This window comes from Rhea americana, unplaced genomic scaffold, assembly GCF_003343005.1.
Source record: "Rhea americana isolate MKP2758 unplaced genomic scaffold, rheAme1 scaffold_234, whole genome shotgun sequence".
Classification (NCBI taxonomy): domain Eukaryota; kingdom Metazoa; phylum Chordata; class Aves; order Rheiformes; family Rheidae; genus Rhea; species Rhea americana.
In genome coordinates this window covers 232,182-259,319 of record NW_028186351.1, presented here as the reverse complement: position 1 = coordinate 259,319, position 27,138 = coordinate 232,182, and the positions used below count along the sequence as shown (strand labels likewise).

Genomic DNA, 27,138 nt, shown 5'->3' with positions numbered 1-27,138 from the left:
GTAACTCTTCATTGTATTTATCACAGGGAAGACATGTGATACTTAATTGTTTCTGGTTTTTGTTGGTTTTGTAACTCTTCATTGTATTTATCACAGGGAAGACATGTGATACTTAATTGTTTCTGGTTTTTGTTGGTTTTTTTTCCATGCATACAGCTAAYAGAAGGAAGCTTAGGATATTTTTATATGTCGCTCTGTGCCAGATTTTACTTTAATTCCTCCATTGTTTGGTAATGCTAAATCTGCAAATAACCAMTTCTATTGCATACTAGTGCCAAGCCATTTAGAAAACAAGTACCAGAAAAGAATTTTGTTTTGCAATTTTTGTTGCACAGTTAAGAGCATGGGCTCTGACTGGTGTTGCTTGTTGACTTCAACATCAAATGCATCTGAATCACAAGCCCCACTTGTTTGTACTTTTTTTTTAAGCTTACTATATCAATTCTGTGTACTACTTATCTTTTGAAATACTTGACCTAAGCATGAATTATTCAGTCTGGAACAATTGCTACTGAAGTCTGTGTAATACATTTAAGAACTGTTTTGGAATAGTTAGTGATAGTTCTGGAGGTTGGTAGTAATCTCCTTAACATCAGCCATCTGGAGTTTAGATAACCGACYTTAATTATATATTCCCCAAAAGAAGCATGAGATAAATATTCAGAAAAGCCTAATGTAAGAAAGAAGCTTCAGAACAGAAGGAAATAAAATAACCAGCACAGAGCTTTGGCATCCCTTTGAAATTTCTTTTTGTGAGTCTACATCCAATATACGATCGTTTCAGACATCAAAAATGTTTAAGAATAGCAAAATGTTATAGGTAATGGCATGGTCCTCTTAGTTGTTTTCATTAAATGCTTTAAGAGCATGTTTCATTGCAAAGCTCCTTCTTTGTGTCTTTAGTTAAGTTTAAGTGATGTGACTAAATTTTTATTTGTCCATTTAAAGAATCGCTTTTCCTCCCAGTGCTACAATTTTTATGTCACCAAGTTGACTTTATTTTAAATCACAAATCTTGCAGCTTACTTACAGGTCATTAACTTTTGAGTGAAAACGTTTCTGATTAAGGATGATAGAAAGTATTTGTACCTCGCATCTGCTGTTGTAGAAATCAGATTTAGAAATGTCCAAAACTATCATCTCTCAATAGAGTATTTTAGGTCACTTTTTCAGAAGTTCTTGTGAACATGACACACATTCAGATGTATATTTTCTATGTGGCATTGAGTCAATTCATTAGGAAGTATTGCCTTGGTTGTAGGAGATTCCCCTGTATGACTGGCTCAGCAAAGAGAACGGAGTTAGTAGTGACATGGTCGTGGACACCTCTTTAGGCTTTCTGGCAGAAGAAGTTTGAAGTATTACTGTGCTGTGCTATGGCTGAGCAAGTGACTTCCTTCTACAGGGCTGGTCGTTTTTCCAAAAGCAGTAAAATATTGCCAGAGCCCTTAAATTAGGGCACAAGAGTGAAGCAGAGCGGAGATGAGCCGGGGAAATGAGGCTCAACAGTGAATGATTTAAATAAAGCCATAAAAATGAAGTTAAGACTGTGCTTCTGTTCCTTACTTCTGATAAATGAAGAGAAAGCATGAATTCTGTGGGTGTGAAAGTATGTTTTTGTGCCTGCTTTTGTTTCCCTCTTCTTCTGTTTAGAATAGGCTGAAATAATTTTCAGCATAGCTTTGAATGCCTCGTTCAGCTTCGGCACCAAAAAGAACAGGGAAGAGACTGCTTTCCTGCTTGCTTCCAGTTGTCGTGTGAATTTAAAGGTAGCAAAGTCAGTATGATTGTACATGGAGAAAGCTTAACCAAAGCTTCAACAGATGTGTGCGTGTATATGTATTTTTGATGCAGCTGTGTCAGGAAACTAAGAGATAGCTACTGTGCTGGTTTGGACTTAGCACCAGGATCAACTTCTAGGTTTAGAGTGAGCTCACAGTGTTGCTGTCTGATCTCATAARTTGATTACAATCACATAGCCATGGTACCGGTTTATACATGTCCCAGTGCCGTAGCATTTGAGCATCATCCGTACGTTAATGAGTACTTACAGTGACCATGGGAAGTCCATGTTGTACAAATGAACATTACAAACTCTGGAAAACCAAAGCAGTTTATCTTAAGAGTTCCTGTGGCAGAGCTAAGACAAAACACGTTTCTTCTCAGTTCTTGCTTCATGCTGTAAGCTCGGGGCATCTCTCCTGTCCTAAACCATCCTTTTCCCCTAGTCTTCCTGAGTAATGTTTCCATTCTTTTCTAGTGATATTTTTTCTCTCCTTTCCTGAGAACCACAAAATAGTGGGAAATACAATGGATGGAGGCTGGCATTCTGTAATTTTAGGTGGAAAAAAATATTGTGGATTTTTTTTTCTTGTTGTTCATTGGCATAAAAGATGATGAAACCAACTATGTCTTATTTATGCACTTAATGCTTGCTGGTGGCTACTAACAGCTTCTCTTGAAACGYTGGTTCAGTTCCATTGCAGGCTGTGAATGTTCACTTCAGTCTTGCACTAGATTCATGAGATTCCTGGAGGTAAGGTGGGTTTTCTTGGTAATGGCATTAGTTCAACCTTGCAAAATATTACTTGCCTGAGGAGAGAAATATTTTACTTACCCATCAAAAACTATCATCGGTTGTCATCACAGTTGAGGGACAGGTAAATGATTTTTTTGTGTCTCTCTCTGAACTGGTAAATTTGAGACCGAATTAGTTGTGCCTTGTGATAAGTTTTAGCAGTTTTTTCGCTTCTGTTTAAATTGCTATTTAGTTCTCCACTAGCTCTATAAGGGTGATTTACTGGCGTTTGAACKTGTTTCCTAGATACATTAACCAAATGCTATGAGAAGCTTGAGGATAGATGCAGCTCTGAATTTCAGCTTTTTCTTCATGTGTATGTATTACACTAAACAAAGTGACCAGCTTTCCTAGTTTCCCATTCTATTTTGGGGAAGAAAGGAGACTTATACCTCAGCTATTCCCAGAACAGCACAGTCTCGGACGGTTTTCTCAATGCCAGCTGTTTCTCAAATGGGATTTTGTTTCCTGCTGCACAGAGGCTTAGCCAGAAGGGCTGATAATTTCACATTGTTGATACTTGATTTAAAATTTTGGGGGTGTRTTTTGCCATTGTGTTTCTCAACTTTTACACTGGTATAAAGACCTGAAATCCTCTTGTCATACAAAATGGGATTTCTGTTGAAATGATTTTTTTTTCCCATTAGGTCTGATTAGCATATAGAGGAATATAGTGAACCCCAATCAACCCTTTCAGCCGTAATACTTTTATTTGCTTGCATGAGCAGTTGCCTTTTTTCAGCTAAGGCAAAATGAATGTTAAAAGCCAAACTAGATTTCCTACAGTAATCACAAAATAGTTTTCCAAGGCCATGTGGTGGTTCAGTGGCAGCAACAAGGTCAAAACCTGAGTATTTCTKATTTCTTCTTTCTGTGGACTATTCCCTGATCCTAGAGGTCAAGCACAGAGGTCTGGGTGGTGGTGTATTAATTATGAACCGTTATCGCTGCAAACATGTTAGTCGCTTACCATTTTACAAATCACAGTCCACAACTTGGGGCCCAATGTCTCATCTTAGTTTTGCTTTATYGTCTTTTACATTAATGTTTCTTAGTCATAAAATGTTAAAGATGAAAAGCAGTCACGAATGGGGACAAATGAGAAACATTTGTGCATGACTATGGCTTTTTAAAAGTTTTCAGGTTTGGTTTTGCTGTCTTTTTAATAGCATAGCTTACTTCCCTTTATTGGGCTATCTTGGTTTTATTGTAGATTGTACTGATAGGGAGCCTCATAAAAGAAGCAATTTCTTTWCTACATTTTTCTAGGGTTTTTAATAGATTTATAAAATGGAGATGAAAAAGACTCACTATTTTATTGTGTCTTCTCTGGTTAGTACAAGGTTGTTTTGTACATTGTGCTTTTTGGCAGTTTTTCTGGTCCAGTTTTAAATAAATTCCCTAGCTTAACTACTTCAGAGTCCTATTTGAGTCCTCAAAACCCCTTTCTTTAGAGGGAGCTCTGTAAGTGGTCTTGGTGCTCAAACTTCTTTATTTTTAAAGCCTAAAATTCAAAGAACAACAGCTCAAGAGTGTTATTTGCTTGTCTTTGTGGGACCTGGCATCAAAATGCAGGCTGTAAATACATTCCTGTACGGTGAGCCTTTTGCTACAGTTGATCAGTCTTGCTTTACCAATAACTTATTTAGTCTGATTCAAAGCAAAATTCCATCGATGGATGGCACGCGGTTGTGATGCCGCGGTCGCCGCGGATCCCACTGTGTACGTAACTGCGGACACCGGCTTCCARTCTCCAGCTTCTGGAATTTCTGTTAGTTCAGCTCCTGCTGAACTGGCGCCCGCAGCTTGACCGCTGCTCTGGTTAGCCGATTCCGATTTTCAACCTTATTCTGACTTCTCTGTGTGCGACTAATCTTCAAAATTGTGCCGGATTGTAAGTAGTTGGGTTTTAACACTTGGGGAGTTTAAAAAAAAAAAAAAAAAAAAAAAGATACCCCGAGATGCTTGCTAGTGCAGTCTGCAGGTGCCTGTCTTGCTACTGACCTAATTGAGATGACTATAATGAGCTTATGATGCCTGAATTAGAGCCACAGAGGCACTCCAACACCATGAGTTGTCTTACCACAGACTTGTGGTTTTGCCTTTGACCGCAATTAACTTGCACTCTCAACCTGCAGATGATTTAACATGTCAGAAACTTTGGAGTGAGGTTTCCCCTGCCCTGGTCTAAGCACCCAGCAGCTGAAAACCCACCCCGGCCTCCTCACCATAAGGTACTTTCCAGTGTCGAAGAAGACAACCTGCTAGAGGCAGGTCACGTAAATTGTTCTTGGATGACACGGATCTTACTGTCGAGTAAAGGGCTCAGATTGACCGTGTCTAACTGGGGCAACCAGAAGTCAGACTGAGAAGATCCTCGTCCTTGAGCAGATTTGACCCATTTCCAAAAGAATGCAGTTAGACTTAATTTGTCATTTGGACTGTGCTTTTTTTGAAATTAACAGCGTTTACTTGTGCTGGAAAGATTAATAGAGCTGCCAGATCAAGGGAGGGTTGGGATTTTTTTAAAAAATATATTGAATATATTATATATATAGCAAGCAGCTGCGTTCGTAAGCTGAAAATATTCAGGTTACATTTAAAGGACAATAATGTACAGTTAACTTATAGTCAGTAGTTTGGTGTCTACTGAAATAATTGAGTAGTTGGGTACAGAGGGCCCATATAGCAGTACAGCTTTTAGTCGATTGCTCTAATGGAGGCCATGAGTTCATTTGTTGTGACAGTGCAGCAGTGGGTAGAGCTTAAGTGTTTTAAGAGCTTTATAGCATTTCTAGGGTAGAGCCTAAGCATTATAGCAGTATCCAGAGGTCTGGCAGCAGCTGTTAGATGCTGCTGCTCTTCACTGTAACAAGATTGAACAAGATTGGATGCTGTATATAAGTTTGTGCATGCACCTGTGTAGGTGCAATTCTATAATTATAAATTGATACTAGTAAGACCCAGAGCAAAGAGCCTATTGAATACAAGAAGCCAGGCTCTTACCTGTGAACTCAAATGGGCATTAAGATCTTATACACCAAGCAACTGTTGCATCTTATTTACCTTTTTGTGCTCAAACTGCATATATGCTTAACACTTAACTTTTAATCAAATGAYTTGGGCAAAATGCAAGTTTGACATTTTTCCCCCAACTTCTGAAACTAGTATCGCTCTAAAAACCCTTCATGAAATGTAAGCGACATCTTATTCTGTGCCTCTGTTTTTGTCTTCAAACTCTAGTTTTCTTTCTTAAAATTAAATAAAGAACCTAAAGTCTAAGCAGAAAGATGGAGCAGAGCRTCTCGGAGATGACCACCACCGCTCCGACAGCGGACTTCGATGTAATGAGTGCCTTAGACTGGAAAGACGGCATTGGTACCTTGCCTGGTAGCAACATAAAAGTAAGAAACCAAGGAACAGAATAAACGAGCGGCCGCCGTCCTTTTGGGAGCACACTACATTTGCAAATATTCTCTAGATATATGGAAAAACTTTTTTTAAACATTTGAGTTGGAGTGCCCAAGCAAGCGGTGACATTTTAGTAATGTTTCTGAAAGCCTGGTGATATTTCCTCCCCCCCCCCCCCCCCCCCGCCTTCTTATTTCCCCTCAACTGATTTAGAATTTCCGAAGGTAGGCAGTTAGTCTTTTAAAAAATTCTTTTCTGCTGTACAGACGTTTAGAGCTTGATCTTCCTAATTCTCAGTCATGTCAATACAGCTTTCTCAGCAAGAAATACCATTAAGTTCAGCCCAGCGTGAGAGACGCGTTTTCTCGTGAGTATTTGTAGGGTTGGGCCTTTAGGTTCTTCTCACATCAGTGATTATTTTTTGCAGCTTTTGACGGCTCTCTGYATCTAGCTCACATATTCATGATAGGGACTCAAAAGCAACTCTTAAGAAAATGGGAACCAAGATCTGATGGCTACAAATGTAGTGTACTGTGTTGGAGGAGGGGGAGGTGTTGGCCGACTGTTTACCGAAATCCCTTCCACTGCTATTTTGGTCTGATTGTGCTTCTGATGGTGGAGAGTGAATACGTAACACTGTCCTGGAGACCGTGCAAGTCCTGAATCTTTAAGGGACGGGAGAGGGGGGAGAAAATCAATTTCAAGCGAAATAACTCGGAGCTGAAGGGACATGAGAGCACTGAAAAATCAGATTGTTGGTATCACATCAGGCATGCAAAATTGAGACCCCGTCACAATTTTCTGAAAATACTGGCCGTCTTCTCCCTTCCTCCCCTCTTCTCTTCCTCTCTGTGTAGAAATATGCTCTGGGGGCTGTCAAACCTGGCTGAGTCTACGAGGAAAATGCTTGTACATAAATATCAAGGAACACAGATAATTTGTATGCTTGGAGTATTTGGAAATCAGTGGTTTGTACTCTCAYAAAACTGGCCCAGAATTGGATCCACTGACTTTCTAGGAGGTCATTTGGATGAATATTTTGCAGTGGCCTCACTTTTGCCCTAYACCTATAATTGAAGCCTTTTATACTTTGCTTCCTAAAAGAAGTTTGACASTGATTCACCACAGGTTTCTTCTCAGACAGCAGTAACGTTTCTTTACAGACACAGCATCACATGTATTGATTCCTTGTAACAGTAGAGGCAACAAAGCACCATGTTATTAGACTGAAAGACACCAAATAACACTATATTATTTTGTATTAGATTATCAAGTATTAAGAGCATTGAATACCGCAGTTAGTGAGTGTGATAAAATGTGGAGGTGGAACATAATACCTAGCTGTGCTGGCCTCGTGTCCCTGGCGCAGAGCTGTCCCTGTGTCTGGTCGCGAGGAGCTCCTGAGATCCCAGCCCGCTACGCTGCTCTTTCGGGAAAGCRATAGCTTTCTTCTCTAAACTAGTCCGCCTCCTACAGGACACTTGATCCCACATGGAATTAGCATTTCTTTCAAATGTGTTATTTCTGTTCTCGCTGAAATAAAAAAATGATGCTCCGTTACTTTTGAGGTTCCAAAGGAAGAAGTAAGCTTTCTAGACAGAAGTCCAGCATCTTTGAAGCTTTAAGTACAGGCTTCAGATCAAAAAGAGAGGGGAGGAGGGAGAACGTTTGGGGTCAGACTTTAATACAGAGCCGACGCTGAGAGCGGGAAACGTGCAGAAGAGCRCTTCTCGATGCGGTGATGAGCCCTTTCTCAGAGCTCAGAGCAGCAGATGCTTTTAAACTGGGTTTACCGGGTTTGAGCAAAGAGCRTATAGCTGAGAAAAGATCTCGAACTAATAAACTACTGCGAATAAAAGCTTTGGAGCGGAGCTTGCGAACGCAAGCTGCTGTGGACTTGTCTCTCTTATTCCGGAGTCGGTAGCTCTATATTGCAGCCAGTAAAGAAGATCAAGGAGGCAACGAATCTTTAGAGCTGTTTGCTCATCAGAATGGTGATTTTTGGTGTGCAGTTGTCTTTGCACATGGGCACTGCTAAGAGATGCACACTGATACTATTTGGCACGCTACAGTAATATTTTATCGGGACCAGCRAAGTGTTTGTTCACAACACAAGAATTTTTTAATTCTGTTACCACTTGATAGTACTAAAGAGTCTCTGAAGGTTGCCAAATATCATTTGTTTTCTATAATTACCCCACAGTGTGAGTGCTTTACTGTGTGTCTAGAGGGGTTTTCTTGCTCTGCATGCAAACTTACTCTTGGACTGTCGTAGGATATACGGTATGTGTACAGGACTGGTAAGCAAGCACTGTGTAAGGGCGAAGGAGCTGTGTGCTAACAAAATCTCCATCCACAACCCTGCCTCGGATAAGACAGGATTATCCCATCAGCTGATGGGTGGTTTCCTACCTGTGTAAGGCAGAGGGTCAGCAACAAGTCAAAACTCGGGGTGCYGGGGCTAGGAGAGGCGGCTGCTTCTCGGACCCCGCAACATCTGGCTGTGCTGGACCCGTGCTGCCTGCAGCATCTTCACTATAACTTTAGGGGTATTTCTAGGTTGTTCTGAGCTACAGATTTAGACTTGAAGTTCTGTCATGTATCCTTGGGCCAGGGCCTTGCTGCAGTGTTCACTGAACTGTAAATGATACTGCGCATGGAGCGAAAGTAAGGCTAGTTATTTCTCGGCATCTACCGCTCTTCAGTGGTTTTGCCTCTGTCTTCTCACATTCCTCTGCCCTCCTCCCTCTTGGGGAGTTCGTTTCCCAAAGGGCTGGCAAGGGGAGTTTAAGAAAGGTTGGGAACTGCTTGACCTCTTAAACTGCAGCTCCGGACGCTTGCGGTGTTTGTACTCTCCCAACTGGYGCTGTGCTTCAAGGTCTTTAAAGCTCAGCCAGCACCACCCGGGAGGACTTAGCAGACAAAGTTTCTGAAAAACTACAGTTCCTGGAGTGTGGCCTTTGTGTCACCAGCTGGGTGTTTTCTACTTGCCATAAGACTCTAGGGAAGTTGCTGTATTTGATAAGTACAMTCAGTGTAATTGCATTTTGGGGGATGACCCTCAAAAAGCAATTTGACCAAACCTCTGTTGCGAGCRTGCATGTTCTGCTATGTTTCTGCGTAGTCAGAGGTCCAGGATGGATAAGGGGAACACATCCAAATCAGGCAGAATAAACATTGCTTTCCTTCTTTGACAACAAAATGCATCATTGGGTTTTTTTAGGCCCATTTCTGGCATTTTGAGGGAGAGCTGTGCTGGGGATGTGTGGGAGGGTTTTTTTTTTTTTTTTAATGCTTTTATATGTACAGTTCTTACTTTATCCTGTACCTACTTACCTACTTGTTTCTCAGGAATCCTCTCCCTGCCTGCCCCCCTTTCTAGCTAGTTTACTGTTGCTTATTTGCCTGCTTTTTTCCTGTTGCTTGCAGTTCTGTGTAAATGAGTTTGGGATTCTAGAAATCATTACTGAAGCTGAAGCAGAAGCCATAAAAACTCTTACAGCCTTAGCAGCAAATGCAAGCCTAGCCAGAGCTGCTCCTGCTGCTGTCGATGCTCCCACTACCTCTAGCGCTGCTCTGAAAGGTGAGCTTTTTGCTGCGGAACAGAATATACAGTTTCTGAAAAAGCTTCTAGAAGTAGGTCTAACCAAAATGTTTCTTTGCATAGCACAGAGCTCCCTGACGCAGTCACGGTGAGTCACTGTCTATTTCAAATATTTTAGAAGTATTTAGGGAGAACGTAATTATCACAGAGTCATAACAGTACCTGGCTTAGGCATTGCGCTCTGCTTTGCAAAAGGTAAGTGCGATTATATAAACTCTTTGGGTTAAATTTTTGGGTTTAGTCAGACAGTCCTCTCATGCCAAGTGTTTTAAATTGCATTCTGAGGGTCTTCTTAACTGGTGACATGGGGAAGCTGGAGACTATTTTTTCCAGAGTGCATCAGCAATGACATTGCTGTTTCTCCTTAAGATGGTTGATTTATTTATGGATGATTTATTTGTCACGATAGCCACTGGGGCTGCATCTGTCTTAACCTAAACTATGCCTGGGTCTATTTTTGGGCCTCGAGACCAGAACAGTCTGGCTTTATATACCATATTAAACTTTCAGCCTTCAAAAAAAGAATGGTCACRTCCACCGGCAAGAGTTCCTGGTCCCTGCTGAATCCTGAACTGTGCTTGGGAGCTGTCTGGGATAGTGCTAGCTGGCCTACGCCAGAAGTGACCCACAGGCTGTGCTAAGGAGGCACATCGCTGAGTGGCAGGACCTGGCACTACTTGATGTGCCTTAGTGGATCGCTCCTGGGAGCTGTGCTTGCTTCCAGTGTATTTCTTCCTCTGGTCACGTGCCTTATGTGTGTGGAGCATAAATGGATGGCATAGTGCTGGGATTCTTGGTTCAGGATGAATCCTCAGTGGCGTTGCTAGTTATCTCTGCAAGAACCTGCTTGAAAGTTGCCTCTAACCTGATTCATACCAAGAGATACAATGTTAGCCACAAGAGTTTTAAGGTTTCCAAAGCTACTGTAATCTAAAGTAGGGAAGACTGAATTTTAACAGGGTAGCACAAGCATGTTACTGGACATACGCATCAACATAAGGAATATCCCAGACAGTCCTTTGCACATCTGCACTCTTGCCCTGCTTCTGCAGGAATGAGTAGCTCGAGACAGATTAATGTCCCAGCCTCTTTGGGCTTTTCCTTTGCAGGCCACTCTGAGCCTTCAGTTGGTTAAGCCTCGTTTACTTTGGTAAATCACTTGTTTCCTTTGAATTACTTACTGTTTCACGAGAGCTGCCTTGTGGACATGCCTAAGTGTATTCCAGAGAGTGCTAATGGAGACCAGTACTAAGGAGCGAGTGACTATTCAGAGCTCTCATCTCAAGAGTATGGTTGATCATCCAGTATCAGATCCTACTTTAAAAATGTTCTGATCTGGGTTAAATTTGGCAGCTTGTGAATGTGGCATAGGGAGYCCTTGACGTGTTTGCCTGCCTTCTTGTAAGGAAATGGATCTTGTTCTTGAATGTGATGAGGCATAAGAATTAGCATGACACACAGGTGCACTGCAAGACCAGAGCTGGAGCCTGTCGTCAGTGTCTTGCTCTCCTAGACACCACCAATGCATCCTGGAACAGTAATTTGAAAGGATGTTAATTCTTTGTTTAAGGTTTCTATTAGCAGTGCTGGATTGCTAGTCAAGGCAGGGCTATATCACTCAAATCATACACACCTGCGGAGGGAATTTCTGATCTGGGAAGAGAATAACCTCTCTCCTCTTACTGCTTGCCTGGACAAGCAGCTGCCAGTTGGCTTTCTACAGGATTTTGAAGGAAAGTTCTGTTTCTGGTAGGAAAGCTTTGTACCTACCTCCCTGCTGGCTTTTCTCATCTCAAGATTCACTGTAAACTGTAGAGATTCCCTTATACTTCCAGGTATTTGCTTATACTTGCACTGATTGAAGATAGCTCTGCTCCTTGTGTGAGAGTTGAGGAAATATCAATGCATCGGGCAAAGAGTTTGTTCTTTCATGGTCACCACAGCACAGAGTTTTTCCTCCCCTTTTAAATCCAAGCTTGTTCTGTATATCAGCGTGACTTCTAATTGAGAAAGCTTCAGGTGCCATAGGTCTTGCAAGTTTGCCCTGTTTTGTCTTCTCTCTGACTGGAATCATTGGTCCCCAGTGGCATATGGAGAGGTTTTAAGTGGTAGCACAAGCAGGCATGTGTGCACTCTGTAAGCAGGTTGTCAGCCCAGTTCCAGCCAGGACCATCTGACATCTGCATCGGGGTACTGGAAACAATCAAATGTAAATGAAAAATTTCAATTGTGTTACCAGAGTAAGTACAAATACTGGTAAGAAGACTAGGAAAATGATTTTAAACAGAAAGCAAGCTAACTGATACCTCAGTGTTTTGGATTGTGCTTTTACAAACTGTTAAAGAGTGCATTCAAATTGGTTTGATCAAACCAGTGCATGCAAACTGTGCCACTAAATCCAGAATAGGAATGACGTTGTATTGCATGGAAGCCACACAGATAACTTGTACATAAGATGGCTTGAATGAAACATGCATCAAACTAGTGCAGTTTCCTGATAATGTGGATCACTGCAGTTGTGTTTCGTTAAAATATTTAACATAAAGAGTTTAATTTGTGTCACAAAGAACTCAAATCATTGCAGAAACCAAACCTGAGTGGTACATTGAGATTATTCCTTACATTACTGTATTTTCATTCAGACATTTTTCTTATTAACATAAGGATAATTGTTTTTATTTTTCTGTTAATACCGATATTTTTAGAGGCTGCGTATGAAAGTCCGAAGTGTATGAAAAGGTTAAAGTTTTAAAACTCAACCAACTTTGTATTATAAGTATGAAAAAAAAAAAGGTGGACTTGTTTGATATTTACCTTTCAAGTTAGAGGATTACTAGGAATAAAAAAAACATAAAAAGGTTTCTAATTGTATCCTGGTTACAGCCTTGAGATTATATCCTTTAACACTTTTGCAGAGGGCTGAGTTTCTCTGAAATTAAAATATTACAGCTGTATGTGGTTTTCTTTAATGAGATGGTACACGTTTTTATATGCCAAAGCACAGATAATTACTTACCTCACAATGGGATAGTGAGATYCGTTTAATGAAAGTTTGTAAAGGGCTTTGACAGAACTCCTGGCATGAAGGGTGTTAAAAAGTACAAAGTTTTAGTATTTAATACTTTTCTTTTTCTTTGTTCTGCAGTGCCTGGAGACATTGTGCCCTCTTCTGATTTCCAAGCCTATAGGCAAATGGATGGCTTTGAGAATGGAAAGTTTAGTGCTCAAACATGCTCTCAGCAGTACAGGGGCAGGTAAGTAAACCCCAGATTCTTCTTATTCTATATTTAAAAATGTTCAGGGAGAATGTACTGTTCAAGAAAAAATTTGCTGTGACAATAGTGAAAACTGCAAAGAAAATGTTAAAATGGCACAGCAGAAGTGCAGGATGACTTTCCTCCTACTATTGATGCTTCCCGTGCCAGATCAAGGAGGGCATCCTCTCTCTGAGCTCACTCCAAACTTCTCTTCCCAGTCTGCATAAACTCCAGTTGTGTGCTTGATGCRTCCATTCCCATCTCTACAGATAAGGATGATATCTTTCCATAAAGTTGTAAAAAATCAACATTAAAAACCCACTTGAGCTGCTGTGGTAGTGAGAGCTGTATAGGTACTTTGGAGTGCTAATAAATAAATAAATAAATAAATGGCAAAATCCTGCAAATGGGATTCACTTAGTAGGTTCTCAGCCCAACCATCTTCATTCTGCCAAAGAGGTACAGAGATACTGGGGAAACTGCAAGAGTATTGTTGGGCTTTTAATTTGATTTTGTTCTCAATTTTGGGTGTTTAGTGATACCAGAGACATTCCAGATGATTGCAGAAACAGGGGAAATAGTAGAAATCTTAATGTCAGCATTGGCTGTCAGATGAATGAGGCTGACAGACCTGTCAAACGTCTCCGAAGGAAGAGAAGACTGCTTCTGGAGTCTGAGGAGGAGCAGGAAAATGCAGATGAGGCTGAGGTAAATGAGGTTGCATGCATTTTCTTTAAAGAGAAGTGTAAAGAGCAAAATCAATTCTGTGGCTGAAATTTCACTGTGCGAAGAAAGCGGAGCCAATAGGGGTTGTTCTGAGTCCATAAGGGAAGGGCCTGGGTCTGATCCTGATTCACATCAGTAAGGAGGGACATTCACGAATGGCTCACATGGAGTCAAAGTCAGAATTCAGGCTGCAACTTAGTATAGATATAAGTTACAGGACTGTGCACCAAGTATTTTTCTCAATAATAAAAATACATGCAGTGAAGTTGTGAAGTTCATGTCCCCCAAAATACTATGTCTAACTGCAGTCATGAACTGCTATGTGGAGCTAAAGATAAGCGACAGACAGCAGAATTTGACTTCTTTGTTAGTACTGGCATGTACACTGCTAGAAACCCATATTAATGACGACTGAAGACAAGTACTTTGGTCCAGACACCAAATGTTTTCTTAACTTCAGTCAGGCATCTGATTAAGATGGGTCCCTGTAGGACCCTTCTTGCAAGTCTGCACTCCACTGCTGTGTGCGTAGCATCCCAGGCCTGACCTGGGCTCAGAGCTGCTGGCATAGTTGCTTATTGGCTATGCAAGCTGAAATTTCTGATGTCATGAGCAATTTAACTCGTCTTGTTGCTCAGCTTTTCTCTGTGATGGGTGTAAGGTATTTTGAAGTACATGTAACTTCAGGCACACTTCTCTTCCGTCTCCTCCCCCTTTTACTCCTCATCTTAAACTGCCCCACTGACTCTCTTGGGGCATGTTTTGGCAGGCAGCTTTACATTTCAGATTTTGCCCTTCTTGGTCTGCTTTGAGAAATGACAGCCCCGGGGGAATTAACATGAGTATGAAAACAACACAAAGAAATGTGAATAGCAATCTGACACAAGGTGTGACATAGGGAGACAAATTTTTCTGGGGTGTTCTTCTATGACAGTAGTTACTTGAAGCTTCTGCTTCCTTCAGGGCTTTGTAAATCATTTTTCTCTTTATCAACTCTCTGGCATAGATGAACATAAGAAAATCTGAAGGGAAAATGCAGCATTGCAGTACGGTTGCTTATGCGAGCCGTAAATCCTGCAGTGCAGAGGGCAAGTCCTGTGTATCTTAATGGAGATTCTGGTCCTGTGCTGCTCTTCAATGYCCAAGTTTAAATGAACTTTAGTAACTTACATTGAATAACCTGTAAAACACTTTGGGATACTGCAGGGTGAAAGTTATATATGTAACGTACTCTACTAAAGCTCTTGCAGGGTTGCTTAGAAAGAAATAATGCTAGTTAATATTTCTGTTAGTTACATGTTACATCCTTATTGTACCTGCATTGTGAGATGATCAAAGAGAGAGGAAACAACAATATTGCTAAACTTTTTTTTAACGTATCTGTGTCTAGGAGAAGAATAAATCAAATAATATGAAAGGCCGCAGAAACACTAAACCAATAAAACAAGGTGAGCTAAGCTCATGGTCTCTTTTCTTTAATGTTTATAGATTATTTTACTAGCTATTTTAAAATGAACAGTAGTAAACAGAAGAGGAAAGGGCATTGGAGCTCATTTCATATTCAGAATAGCTTATTATTTATTAGGTACATAACCCTCTTACTATAGTCAGTCTTCTGAAATGTGCTAGCTAGAATATGCTAGACTTGCCTGCATGACAGGCACAGCACAGAGGATCTGGAAGGAGACAGCCTGGTCCAGAGCTCCCTGGAGCTAATATGAATCTCTTGTCCATTGACTTTAGAGAGCTTCAAAACCACAAACTGCAGTTTCTAAATAGAAAATAAGCTGTAAACAACATGTGATTGCTTATAGACTTTGAGTTAGATTTACTATATACCTTCAGGGAGTTGGTTTATGTAAATTGGGGAGAGATTTTTAACATGCATTTGTAATATAATTTACTATGTGTGTGAGTGTGGTCCTGCTAGACTGAACCCAAACACCTCCCAAGTTGTAGTTTTCATCTCTGTACTGGTAGCTGCTTTCCTGGTAGATACATCATGGCATTAGTGGATTATAAAGATATATATAATCTTGTGAACTGACCAAAAATTCACTTGATTTTTCATTTGTTTTGTTTTAGGTTTATTTCAGCTGCAATTGTATGCCTCTCTGTGCTGTCTTTTAGTTTGTATCTAACCCCTTATTCCTCTGTGAAATATTGGGAGAAGGAATTGTTTTAGAGAATTCCTATATCATGTCCAAACTTTGCAATGGCAACCTTCTGTCGGCAGCTTGCCAACAGTCTGGGTGCCGCAGTTCATTTGACCTGTGATATAACATACATATATATGTATATTTAATACAAAAGGAACACTGTTGTCCTACTGCTGGAATTCATATTTTTCCTGAAAAGCTGGTAGCCACTGTCTACTTTGGGGGTACAAGGGAATAACAGCCCTGGCGCGTTGCGCAGCCTGCAAGGTGAACTCTGAGGTGCTCTACTGCTCTTGCTACTTGCTCTATAAATATCCTTCTACCTGATCAGAGAGAGCAGTGCCTGTGTTTGGGTATGGGTGTTGTTACAAATGGCTTACGGAAATGGGAGGCGAAAGAGAAGAGAGGGCAGATGAGGAGATGTTCGAGAGAAGCATTCATTCTTCTTTCTGTTTTTGCTTACTTAGCTGTTCCTGCGAAGAAGAAGGTGTGGAACTGGGTTTCCTATTTAGAAGAGGAACGGATGCCAGCTGCTCCCCTAAAGCTGTTCAGAGAGGTTGGCAGCTTTTTGAACTCTTTTCCTACGTTTTTTTTTCAGGCAGTGTCACAGAATTACTAACTTCACAGAAGTAGAACTGGAGACTACCATCGGACCAGCAGTTATATTTACTGGTTGTTTAGGTGTAAGCAGGCAGTAAAAGCTCCACAAAAAAAGCCAATCAAATATCACTCACAAATAAACGAATAAAGTGACTGTTTTAGTCTGCTTTGGGAGCTCTGGATGAATTAGCTGTAAGCCAATCACTAAGTAACATTAGAGGGGGACATTTTAGCGTCTCTTTTATGTCCTGTACTTGATTTGTGGTTGTTCAGTGCCCCTTCCAGCCTTCTTGCATTGAAAACTGGCATTCAGTTTGCTCCTTCCTGCTGGATTGTTACGGACTATCTCAATGAGAAGCATTTATTAAAAGGGAGAGTGGGAGTCGCGTTCATTCATGGTCTAATACATTTACGTTGAGTGGAAACAAATTTAGGTGAAGCTGCTTCAGCACTTCATTGCATCAACCCAAAGTAAAAGTTCATCTCCCAGTGAATTCTTTGAAGCCAAGGGCTTTTGGCACATTACAGATGGAGATGAGAATCAAAACCAAGTAATTACAGTGTACTGCAATAAGCCATTTCTCCTTAAGCCTATCCTATGCTTCAAATGTTTAATGTGAATTAAGACTGTGAATAAATGTAGAAAAAAAATGTGTTTGGGAATGACTCTAAATGGATTTTTACTCCAGAACAAACAGGCTTTGTCCTTTTTAACAGTTGAAGATGAAATCTTACAAGGAACATGTTTTTTGGGGGAAGGTCTGGACTATTGACCTCATGCTGATACAGGCAAAATGATTTTAGCTTTTCTGACTGTTTTTGCCAGCCCTCTTGTGCTGGGCTGTGAAGTGGACTTTTCTTTGTGTTCAAATCGAACTCATTGCTACATCTGTGAAAAGATTTGTTTATAGTTAATTGGAACAGACTCATAGTAGTCTTTTTTCATGGAGTGTTTAGAATGTTATATCAAGTAAATCTGAAATCTCATGATTGTGCCTTTATTGATCTCTCTATCTCTGTTTGTCTATTAAAGTAGCAGCCATTTAATGATGGGTTTTTTTTTCTGTGAACGGAAAATCTAAAATCTTAAATATACTTGATGGCTGCACTGCAACAGACTTTGTCTTCAGGAATTAAAAACAAAATTTTCCTCCCATCCTCCCCCCCCTCCGCCTTTTTCCCCTTGTCTCACAGTATCAATCGTTCCCAAAAGGCCGAAATGGATTTAAAGTCGGAATGAAATTAGAAGGACTGGATCCTGAACACCCATCTCAATTTTGTGTCCTTACTGTGGCTGAGGTAGTTCTTCTTCCTGTTTCTAATTCCAGCGATCTCATTTAGATTTATGTTTTTGTTTTGGGGGATTTTTTTTGTCCAATAAAAAATTAGAAACACAAAGAGAATAGCATTCTAATAAATTAAGTGATGAGGAGAAGTTCAAGGTGAGATTAAAGGAATAGTGTTATGTGTTTAAGGATCTTTACCTAAAAACCTACAGTCAAATTCTTTGCAATTGTAATTCAGACAAAATGCAGCTATTTATTTCATGCAGTGAATGAATCTGAAGGCGAATGATGAAGTTAGGCTCTAAGACTTCGTAAATATAAAGCAAGTTGAAATGCTTTTAAGCTTCTTCAGTTCTGTGAAATCTGCATTGATTTGGTATAGACATACATGTTCTCCTGTTGTGTTTGTACTCCAGATTTTACAGCACAGGAGTGTGGAATATAAGGCCAAGGAAGTGACACTGGCCAATTTTCTCTTCTACTGTTTGGAAGGAGGAACATGGAAACTAGGAGGTGTAAATGAGGAGAAATAAAATTAGGTTTTTAAAAGATCAGATCCTTATTTACTTTTATTTATAAATCCAAATGTGGAAGGAGGGTTTCATAAATATTTTTAACTTCTTTATGAATCTGTATGATAATAAGAACTCCCCTGCTTATAGGTACAAGGGTATAGAATGCGACTGCATTTTGATGGCTATCAGGAGTGCTATGACTTCTGGGTTAATGCTGATTCCTCAGACATCCGTCCTGTCGGCTGGTGTGAAAAAACAAGTCATAAGCTGCTCCCTCCTAAAGGTATGCAAACAACAGTGGTATGGAAGGCACCCTAACTTCTGCTAAGAGCTAGTTATTTTGTCTATCCATGTTTCATTTTTAGTAAGATTTTGTTGACCAGCTCAATCTGAGCCGTTTAGAGGGGAGAGGTGTAGTTAAGACAGTGAATCACAGGAGAGCAGAACACCTTTCTTTTGATATTCCTGAAGATTGTTGCTGTTAGTCAAATTAGAAACTATTGGGTGAGTGTGTAAATCAGGGAATCTCTTTGGAGTCCACAGCTTTTCCTTCTTTCCTGCCTTCCATTTCCTAGAAACTTGTGCAGTTTCAGATTAATGATTAGGCATTGCAGTGAAAGAGAGAGAAGTGTTTTAACAGAAATACATAACCTTTGGAGATTGTACAAGGGCAGTTACGCAAAGTTCAAATTCTTCCCAGGTAATTTCCATTTCCGAAAAAACAATCTGTAATGGGACTGTGTAAAACAATCTTTTACCTCTCTTTCTAGGTTTCAAGGAAGGAGAATTTAATTGGACTTCATATTTGAAGAACTGCAAAGCTCAAGCAGCTCCAAAAAGCCTTTTCAAGGCCCTGAGCACAGTAAGTGGTGGTATTGAATACAATAGGTTTTCAAATAGGTTTGATGCAAAGCAAGTTTCGACCAGGATGTATACCTGTTTTTCTAATACATTCATGCCAGAGGTACAACCTTGGCATGCAATCAGATGCAGGCTATTTCCTGTTGTGATTTATTTTTAAGGGAGCTAGTGCTATTTTTCTTCCTTCCCCCAGTCACTGGCTTTCCGGACGGAGAATTTGTTTCCCCTTCTCCTTAATACTGTAAGAAAAGATTTACACAACCATTTGTTAAATATATTACAACAATCTGTTTTGCTGTGTTCCCACAGTCAAAATATTTGTGTTACTTTCCTCTATTTCAATAATTTTAAAAATAATTTCTGCTTTCTAGCACGTACACCGTGGGATCCATCATCCATCATCAGGTTACGGAACTTGAACATTTTTTTGTCCTTCACCTAGCACTGTTTTTCTTTTAGCTGTTGGCCTCCGTTATTGTATAGCACTCTTTCCCGTTTTATGTCACTCACCGACTCAAAATTCACAACATAGTGGATTGACGCTGCAGGTGTATAGAGCACTGACTTAGGTAGGACCAGGCCTGACCACGTAGCTCTGCTTCTGACTCATTCATCTTTTTACCTTGAGGATTCTCCAACTTCTCCACTAATAAGGCAGGGCCTGAAATGCTCATGGTTAGTCTCATCACCAGAAGACTGCGCGCATCTCAGCCTTGGAGTCAGTAGTGTTGGTGTGTACTTGGTGATCTGGTTGTTCAGGCCTTTTTTAGAAATGGTAACAATTATTGCCAGAACACATGGAAATCTTGTCTGTAGCTTTCTTGCCAGATGCACCATCAGGCTAGTAACTGCAGTGTGTTTTGGTCTGTGCATTTTGGAGTGAAAACCTGCAACACATGCATTTATAACAGTACCTTAAGCAGCCTGATCTACAGTGTGGCTAATGTTCCCTTTCCTGGTGTTTTATTCCTTAGCCTGTCATGTCATCTGGTTTTTGTCTGGGAATGAAATTAGAGGCAGTGGACAAGAAGAATCCATCACTGATGTGCGTTGCAACAGTCATTGACGTGTTGGATAAYCGCCTGCTGATTCATTTTGATAACTGGGATGAGAGTTATGACTACTGGTAAAGGAAATGTATTTTTCTAAATATATCTGCAAATAGACTGTGGTGTATTTAACCTTTTCAGTAATGGTGTTACCTAATATTTTAAATTTAGTCACTAAATTTGGGRTCTTGAATTAATTCTGAAATACAGATACTGAGAAGATTAAGGAGCATTCATATTATCTGTTGCTCTGTCAGAGCTGAAGGAAGGGTAAGCCCCACTTGGTAGTGACAGACACCTGGAAATGGTAGCATCCTSTCCTCCAGAACTAGCAGCAGGTGATGGCATGTCTCTCTGCAGACTTGTATTTGGAAGCAGGCAGTACTAGAGTTGGTAAAAAATTTCCATTTGTTTCAGTGGAGTTTAGAAAAAGTACTTCTGAAGTAAAAGTGGTTGCCAGCTTTTAGGCTTTTAAGTCCTGACCTACACTTCAGGTGTGTTTCACAYCTGAGAATCTTGATCTCCTGCCCTCATTCTGGGACTAGGTGGAATATTAATAGAAGAAATGTTTTCCCTGTACGGTCCGTGTTTTCCAACCCATGTGAAATGAGACACTTTCTCTGAATTTGTCTATAAAAGACAAAAGGAGGTGCCCTGTATAGTTTCTTCTTCATAATAGGCACCTGCTTGGTGACTGGTTGGTCTTTTTTGCCTTACATACATCACCCAGAACTTTGTAGTACCAGTGTTGAATTTACAGGACTTTAGATCTTCTTCCTTTACTATTCTGGTCTGCGAAGCTTTGTTTCCATGCTATGTTTTGCTTTGAATTTGAAAATTGCAGTACAAAATAAAAGCATCAAAGCTTCAAAGATAGTTTGACTTACACCACACAGGCTTTTCCCAGGCTGTGGTCCCTTCCTTGGAGCAGATGTGACTGAAAGAGCTATTTCAAATTGGCCCATCTTCTTCTTCAGGGATTCAAAAGWTCAAAACTTGCAATAAAATCAGGAGCCAAGACAAATACCACTAGTTTTCAACTATAATTAATGGCTAACATGCATTTCCAAGCTAAGGCCTTAAAAGTCATTGCCCTTTCTGCCAAATTAATAGTGTTTCTGTTAGGAGTGAGTGTTTTTGTTCGTTTTCTGCTTSAACTTTGACAGTCTGTATCCAAGTTGAATGATGGTCTGTATGGTTCATGTTTTATTAAAAAACACGCAGTTTTTTCTTTTTTTTAAGCACCAAACATATACTAAGGCTTCTTTTTCTTTGCCTGTCTTTCAGGGCAGCTTGAATGCCCTGAAAATTTAACTTTATCAATTCTAAGAAGGTAATACTTGTCTTTGAACTGTGATCACACCCACTGAAAGCATCTGTTACCCCAGCAATGGCATATCAGGCAGCATGTGAATTTCTGTGTGTCTTCTTGCTTTGAAATTGGCTGTTGCCAATTTTTTCTCTTTGATTCAGGTGCGAAGCTAGCAGCCCGTATATTCGTCCTATTGGTTACTGCCAAGAAACTGGAACCCCRCTGACAACACCACCTGGTATGTTGAAAGTGAGACTTATTTCCTGTCTCAGTCAAAAAACCTGCAAGCTCCATCTTCCATATAATTACGTATTTGCAAGTTACAGGTTCTATTCAGTTCTCTTTACTGACTGAGCAGTGTTTTTGTTCATACTTGTTGCTCTTGTAGTTTATTTTATTTTATAGCTCTTTCAAGCAGTGGAATGAGGTTTGGTAATTTACAGCTGAATATGATTTCAGAAGGGAAAGAGAGTTTTGAAGTATTTGCAATATTTCCTCTAAGGTAAGCTGGAAGAAAAGGGAATYGGTATCATGATTTTGTCAACGGTAAGATGGAATTTCTGGAAGTGAAGGATTAACTGAAGCCACATCTTTTTGCTGCTGCATTGGTATTCAATAAATGAAAARGAATGGTGGCAAATGAGAAAGGACAGAGTCTACAGGAAAATCAATGTTCTTTTCAGGCCTTGAGAGCTCTCAATCACTTTAAAATAAATAAATAATAATAAAAAAAACTCTACGGTTTGCTRGATTGACAGCCCTGGAGCAAGAAGTTCTGTAATTACCGATTATCAAATTTAGTAGAGTGGGTGGCAATATAGGCTCCCTCAAGAATGAAGGATTAGCCTTTGTGGCTTTGCTGTAGATGCTAAAGGAGTTATAAACTCTTACTCTTCAGCAGCACCCCATCTGTTCCCTCTCCTGCAGCATGCGACAAGGCTGTGGTGAGCAGCTCCTCTACTAAAATCAGAATTGCCTATGCCCAGAGCAGGATCTGCAGCCAATTCTGGTTTCTCTACTGAGAGATTCTTACGCAGAGTAATTTGCAAATTGTCCCATGCATTTTGTGATGGGACCTCCTGCCAAAAAAGGAACACTGAAGCTACAAAAATACTGAAATAACAAGGAAAATGAAGTAGAAACATTTCTTAAACATAGTTTAGAAGTTGCTGCCAGAGAGAAACATTCCATGGTAGCAAACACGTGTAGGTCCCTAAGATTATGGTAATGGTGATGGAGTCTTTTATCTCSAGGCTGCTAATTTTACCCAGCTATGGGTGAGTAGGTTGGAGGTGATGAGAAGTTTTTACAATCTGACAGCCACTCACACAGAATAGTTAATAAAATAAGAAATTAATTTGGTCATGCCATTSCACATCACAAAATCCTCTGACTAGCTTTTAATTGGCAGCTTTCCCTAGAGAATAAGAATTGATTAAGTTGTACAGAAATAAACTGTTCAAAATTTTCCTGTCAGGGTTAAAGCCCTGTGTAGAAGCTATGGAAATCTGCAGTGCTGTTGTGTGAGCTTTAAGTGTTGTGTATGAATAAACAGACCACTTCCCAGTGTCATCCTTTTAAATGCTAAATTAATGTAATAGCCGTGTGCTGCATAGCTTCCTTTCTGTTGTTTGTAACAAATAACTGCAGATTTATGTTAAACGTTAATTTTCCTTTTTTTCTTTCTTTTTTTTCTCCTCCTCCAGGATACAAGGATTCCAAAGCCTTCTCATGGGAGAAGTATTTGGAAGAAACTAATTCTCAAGCAGCCCCAGCAAGAGCATTCAAACTGGTTRGTGAATCTCTCTGATTTTCTTAAGTCAGGAAAGTAGAGGAAACTGTGCTGCTGTTTACCCTTTCTTGCTAGATCTTTTATGTGACAGTGGCTCACCATGTCTGGACCAAAGGGGTAAAATTGTGGGTTTTTTGCTTTGAGCCTGAGTTTAAGATCATCCCTCTCTGCTGCTAAAAGAAAACACAAGAGCAGACTATGCATCTAAAAAAAAATGCATTTAAAAGCTATCTTTAAAAGGATTTTTSACTAAATGTCTTCAGTTTCTCCATTAGCAGATTTAAGTGAAAARCCTTCAGTGCATACAGATAGTTGTAGCTTTTGGAGGAATGCGTGAAGGGGCAGTGCCACACTTCAGAGAAGGCACAGAGAGGAGAAGGAGCTGGTGTTCTGCACGTGGTACAACTAGGTGGACAAAGAAGACCTCCCAGGTGACATCTGAGCAGGGCTCACACTGGTTGTTCAGACTTTCCAGACTGTCACTTCACTGGGATCAGAAGAGATGTCACTGGCCTGGAATTGGGGACATTTTGTAGGGATTGGGAGGAGGAAGTGTGTGCGGGGGTGTTTAAAGGAGAACAAGATATTTATAATTCCTCCACCAGATGCCCCCCCYCTTCCCTAGATAACCTGTTCCTCAAACATGTCTGTAGTTGGTGGGAATTAGAGGGCTCAAAGATAACGTTTCCTTATAGATCTTCTGAATATCGATGCATGAATGAGAGATGGTAGAGAGGGAAAGCAGCACTGCAAGCACGGTGGTGTCAGCTGAGCTTGGCTAGGTGACACATGTGCTGCATCTCACCTAGCGAATAGTTTGCARGCATGGGGCAGCACAGGGGAATATGGGGAATGGGGACAGGGACTGGARGCACTTCAAAGCAATGGAAAGGGAGGGAGTCTTGATGCAATACCATCTTTCCRCAAGAATGCTTCAGTGGAGCTGCCTAAGTCTGGGGGAAGGGAAAATCTCTCTATAGAAACTTGGGGGATATAATTCTAGTTGCCAGATAAGCTATAGGCAAAGTCTGCAATGAAATAAATGAAACAACAAAAGTTCTTTTCTTTCTCACATCCTGCATATCTGCTGTACAGTAGCTGCTGGGTCCCACAATTTCCGTGGTACCCRGTGATTCTGTATGGTATCTCTTCACCTCGGATGTAGTAGCTGACATTCAAATCCTCTTCTTTGGGAAATGGACGTTGTCAGTGTCTGTCTGCCTTCTGCTGACCCCAAAGGAAGTTGAAACTGGTTGTGGTTTCCTTTAGGAGCCTAAGAAAGGATCTGTACCAGCCTGCTTCTCTTCTGGTACTGTGGGTAGGGTAATCTGATCCACTTCCCCTTCRGTAAATCAGGAACTGGTGTGTGTTACTGCCTAAAATTGTCTCTTCCAGAAGCTCCTCTGAAATACTTTCACCTTGCAAATTGTGCAGATCCTTCCTSCCCTGGCTGGTGAGGCTGAAATACAATAGAGTGAAAATTTTCTATCAAGGGCTTACTTATCAAATAGACTGAAATTGTGCYAAGGAGAAGACCGTTTTGCCCTCCACAGTAAGAAGTATACTACCAGATGATAGAGCATTTCTACCAAACTCCTAGATAGTGCAAGACCATCCTTCAGAGTGAATCTAAAATAGTTCTTTCAGCGTTGGGAACATGGGCTTCAGTTTCTTATAGAGGAGTTCAGTGCATTTATTGGATGGAAGCTGACTGTGAGCAAAAACAAAAGTTACTTCAAAGGCTTTTTTTGTTTAAAACCCCTRTACTTTAATGTTGATTTTTCCAGGCTTCTTCCAGGCTGATGACTCACCTTGCTGAATTTTGCAGTATGTATAAAAACTCTGTGCAGTTGTGACACCTGTCTGGGTTGCGCTCGATGAAGTTAGACTTGCAGGTTAATACCTGCTGCTCTCTGGTGTATTTTGTTGGTAAGCTCTTTGGGAGTTTTGGAAGGAAAAGCAATCAGGGAGGCCTCAGATAAGGGAGGTAAAAATCTGGCCAGACAAGACTGATAATTTCAGCAAGTGCCATTTGTAAGCTGCAAGAGGGTATTGCTGAGTAGGAAGAGGCTGATTTTGCCTCTTTAGAGAAGGGGAAAGCCACAAGTGGAGTCTTCTGCAGGACAGGGAAACTCCAAGCATCCCTTGGGTTAAGGTTTTCCACACTCGGACAGACAGCATCTTCAGTCGTAAGTGCAGCATGCGAATCACTTCAGAGCTGGTGTGCTGAATAATCAGTGAAGCTTGTCAGCAGGACTCGTCCRTTGCCCCAAGTGCAGGCTCAGCCGTTTTCTGAGCCATGCTGATAAAATCCCACCCGCGCTGGAAAATGGAAAYCTTCAACATAGCAAGAGAGAAGGAAGGCAGTAATTGGTCCACACAGGAACAATAGAACTAATTTTGTATAAACACAAGTATTATGGAAGGGTGGTAAAATTCTTTGACACAATGAGAAATGGTGAGATATGACGCATTTAAAATTCTCAATCTTAAATCCTCAGTAATCTGTTGTAGTGCTGTTCCCTGAAATTTTCAGAAAATGAAAGAAAACTTTCTGAAAACATAATAAGAAATGACACCCAAAGATACTAGCACTTCCTRCAGGATGGGGAGCCTGTTCAGTACTGGTGACTCTCCTTTATATTCTTCTAAAATGCAATGTCTTTCCAAGGGGGATGCACCTGCCTTCTCTGACTTTTTAGCCCTTATTACCATTATCTCTGCAGCCATTGCTTTACTCCTTCAAAAATCTGACTTTGAGAGAACAGTAGGGAGGACTTATTATGGCTCTCTTGAAACTCCAGACTATAAATTAGTATCYAAGACTGTTTCAAAAAATGAGACAGCAAAAATGGCATTTGATTCATTAACAGTTAATAGAACTTTTCCAAGATCAAATTTCATTATGCTTCTGGCCTGGTTGGTCTCAAGTGCAAATACATGGCACAGTTATTGATTTTTATTATTATTATTACAGCTAGTAATTACAGCAAATCAGTACATAAAAATATGAGTTGAGAGCCAGAACTAGCATTTCTCACTGAATTAATTTTTAACAGTTTTCAAGAGCCATCATACATAGTCTGGAGAAACTGATCATCAGCACAAACAACAGATCTTATATCCAGACTTCACCACCCAAAACCACAGGAGGAGACAGCTTCATTGTCAGTACTTCTGTCACTATTTCAGTCCACTGTTGTGAGCTGTAAATTCAGAAGTATTCAGAAGCTAATGCCAAAAATGCCGGCAATGCTTAAGCAGGTAGCCTTGCTCATCATCTGGGCAGAATTTTGTTCTCTGATGCTCAGACTTCTTCTCCAAGAAAGAAAGACAAGGTCAGCAAGCTGCTCTTAAAACTAAAAGAGATATAGGTTGTCCAGGTTCTGGTGTGTCACATGACTGGAAGCCTGTGGATAAATGTCTGCATCCACATGAGAAAAAACAAAGAGGAACTTTAGATTTAGAGTCTGTAATCCCCTTATCTCAAAAGTGGACTTCCTTCCCTCCCCAGAGCTACTAAGAGTGAAAAAGGTAAGAAAGATTGTGAGGAAAGAGTGATTATAATAATCTTTTCATTAACCTTCTGGTCTTGTTCAGACACATGAGTTAGAAATAACTGTTTTATCTGCCTAAAATCCTGACTTTTGTGTGCACAAGTGAAGGGGGACACATCTTGAATGAGTATCCAGTGCTCCATAGCCCCCAGCTAAGGAGTTCAGAGGAGGAATTTAAAGATAAATGGAGGAATCTGTAAATGTTGCCTGTTATTTGGAGGTTTGCATCTACAGGTGTTGAAAAGGGATGCATCAGATCAAAGGATATTCTGGCTTTTTTACAAAATCGTTTAAAGGCACTGGGGTTTCAGGGAAATGGTTTGGGAAGAGGTAAGTCAGCAACTGCAGACCTGGGACTCCTCCATTTGGAACCGCTCAGGAGTCCCAGCGCTGTTCCCCAGCGCCATCTTTTCAGCAGCCGGTAACAAGTA

General features: G+C 40.5%; 1 protein-coding gene across 2 annotated transcripts in view; it reads left to right on the top strand.

Moving 5' to 3' along the window:
- The window catches only part of LOC146595188 (lethal(3)malignant brain tumor-like protein 4), a 48,554-nt gene that overhangs the window by 1,100 nt on the left and 20,316 nt on the right, over nucleotides 1–27,138 (top strand). The window contains exons 1-12 of one of the 2 annotated variants that reach the window (XM_085306210.1): nucleotides 5,859–5,982; nucleotides 9,419–9,572; nucleotides 12,739–12,847; nucleotides 13,387–13,558; nucleotides 14,967–15,024; nucleotides 16,203–16,291; nucleotides 17,530–17,634; nucleotides 18,284–18,419; nucleotides 18,907–18,998; nucleotides 19,972–20,123; nucleotides 21,520–21,596; nucleotides 23,065–23,150. In XM_085306210.1, coding sequence (XP_085162336.1) covers nucleotides 5,869–5,982; nucleotides 9,419–9,572; nucleotides 12,739–12,847; nucleotides 13,387–13,558; nucleotides 14,967–15,024; nucleotides 16,203–16,291; nucleotides 17,530–17,634; nucleotides 18,284–18,419; nucleotides 18,907–18,998; nucleotides 19,972–20,123; nucleotides 21,520–21,596; nucleotides 23,065–23,150 — 1,344 coding nt within the window. In that variant the 5' untranslated portion in view covers nucleotides 5,859–5,868. Of the gene's footprint in view, nucleotides 1–5,858; nucleotides 5,983–9,418; nucleotides 9,573–12,738; nucleotides 12,848–13,386; nucleotides 13,559–14,966; nucleotides 15,025–16,202; nucleotides 16,292–17,529; nucleotides 17,635–18,283; nucleotides 18,420–18,906; nucleotides 18,999–19,971; nucleotides 20,124–21,519; nucleotides 21,597–23,064; nucleotides 23,151–27,138 lie in introns of those variants that run through there. The other variant, XM_085306209.1, reaches the window with a different exon arrangement.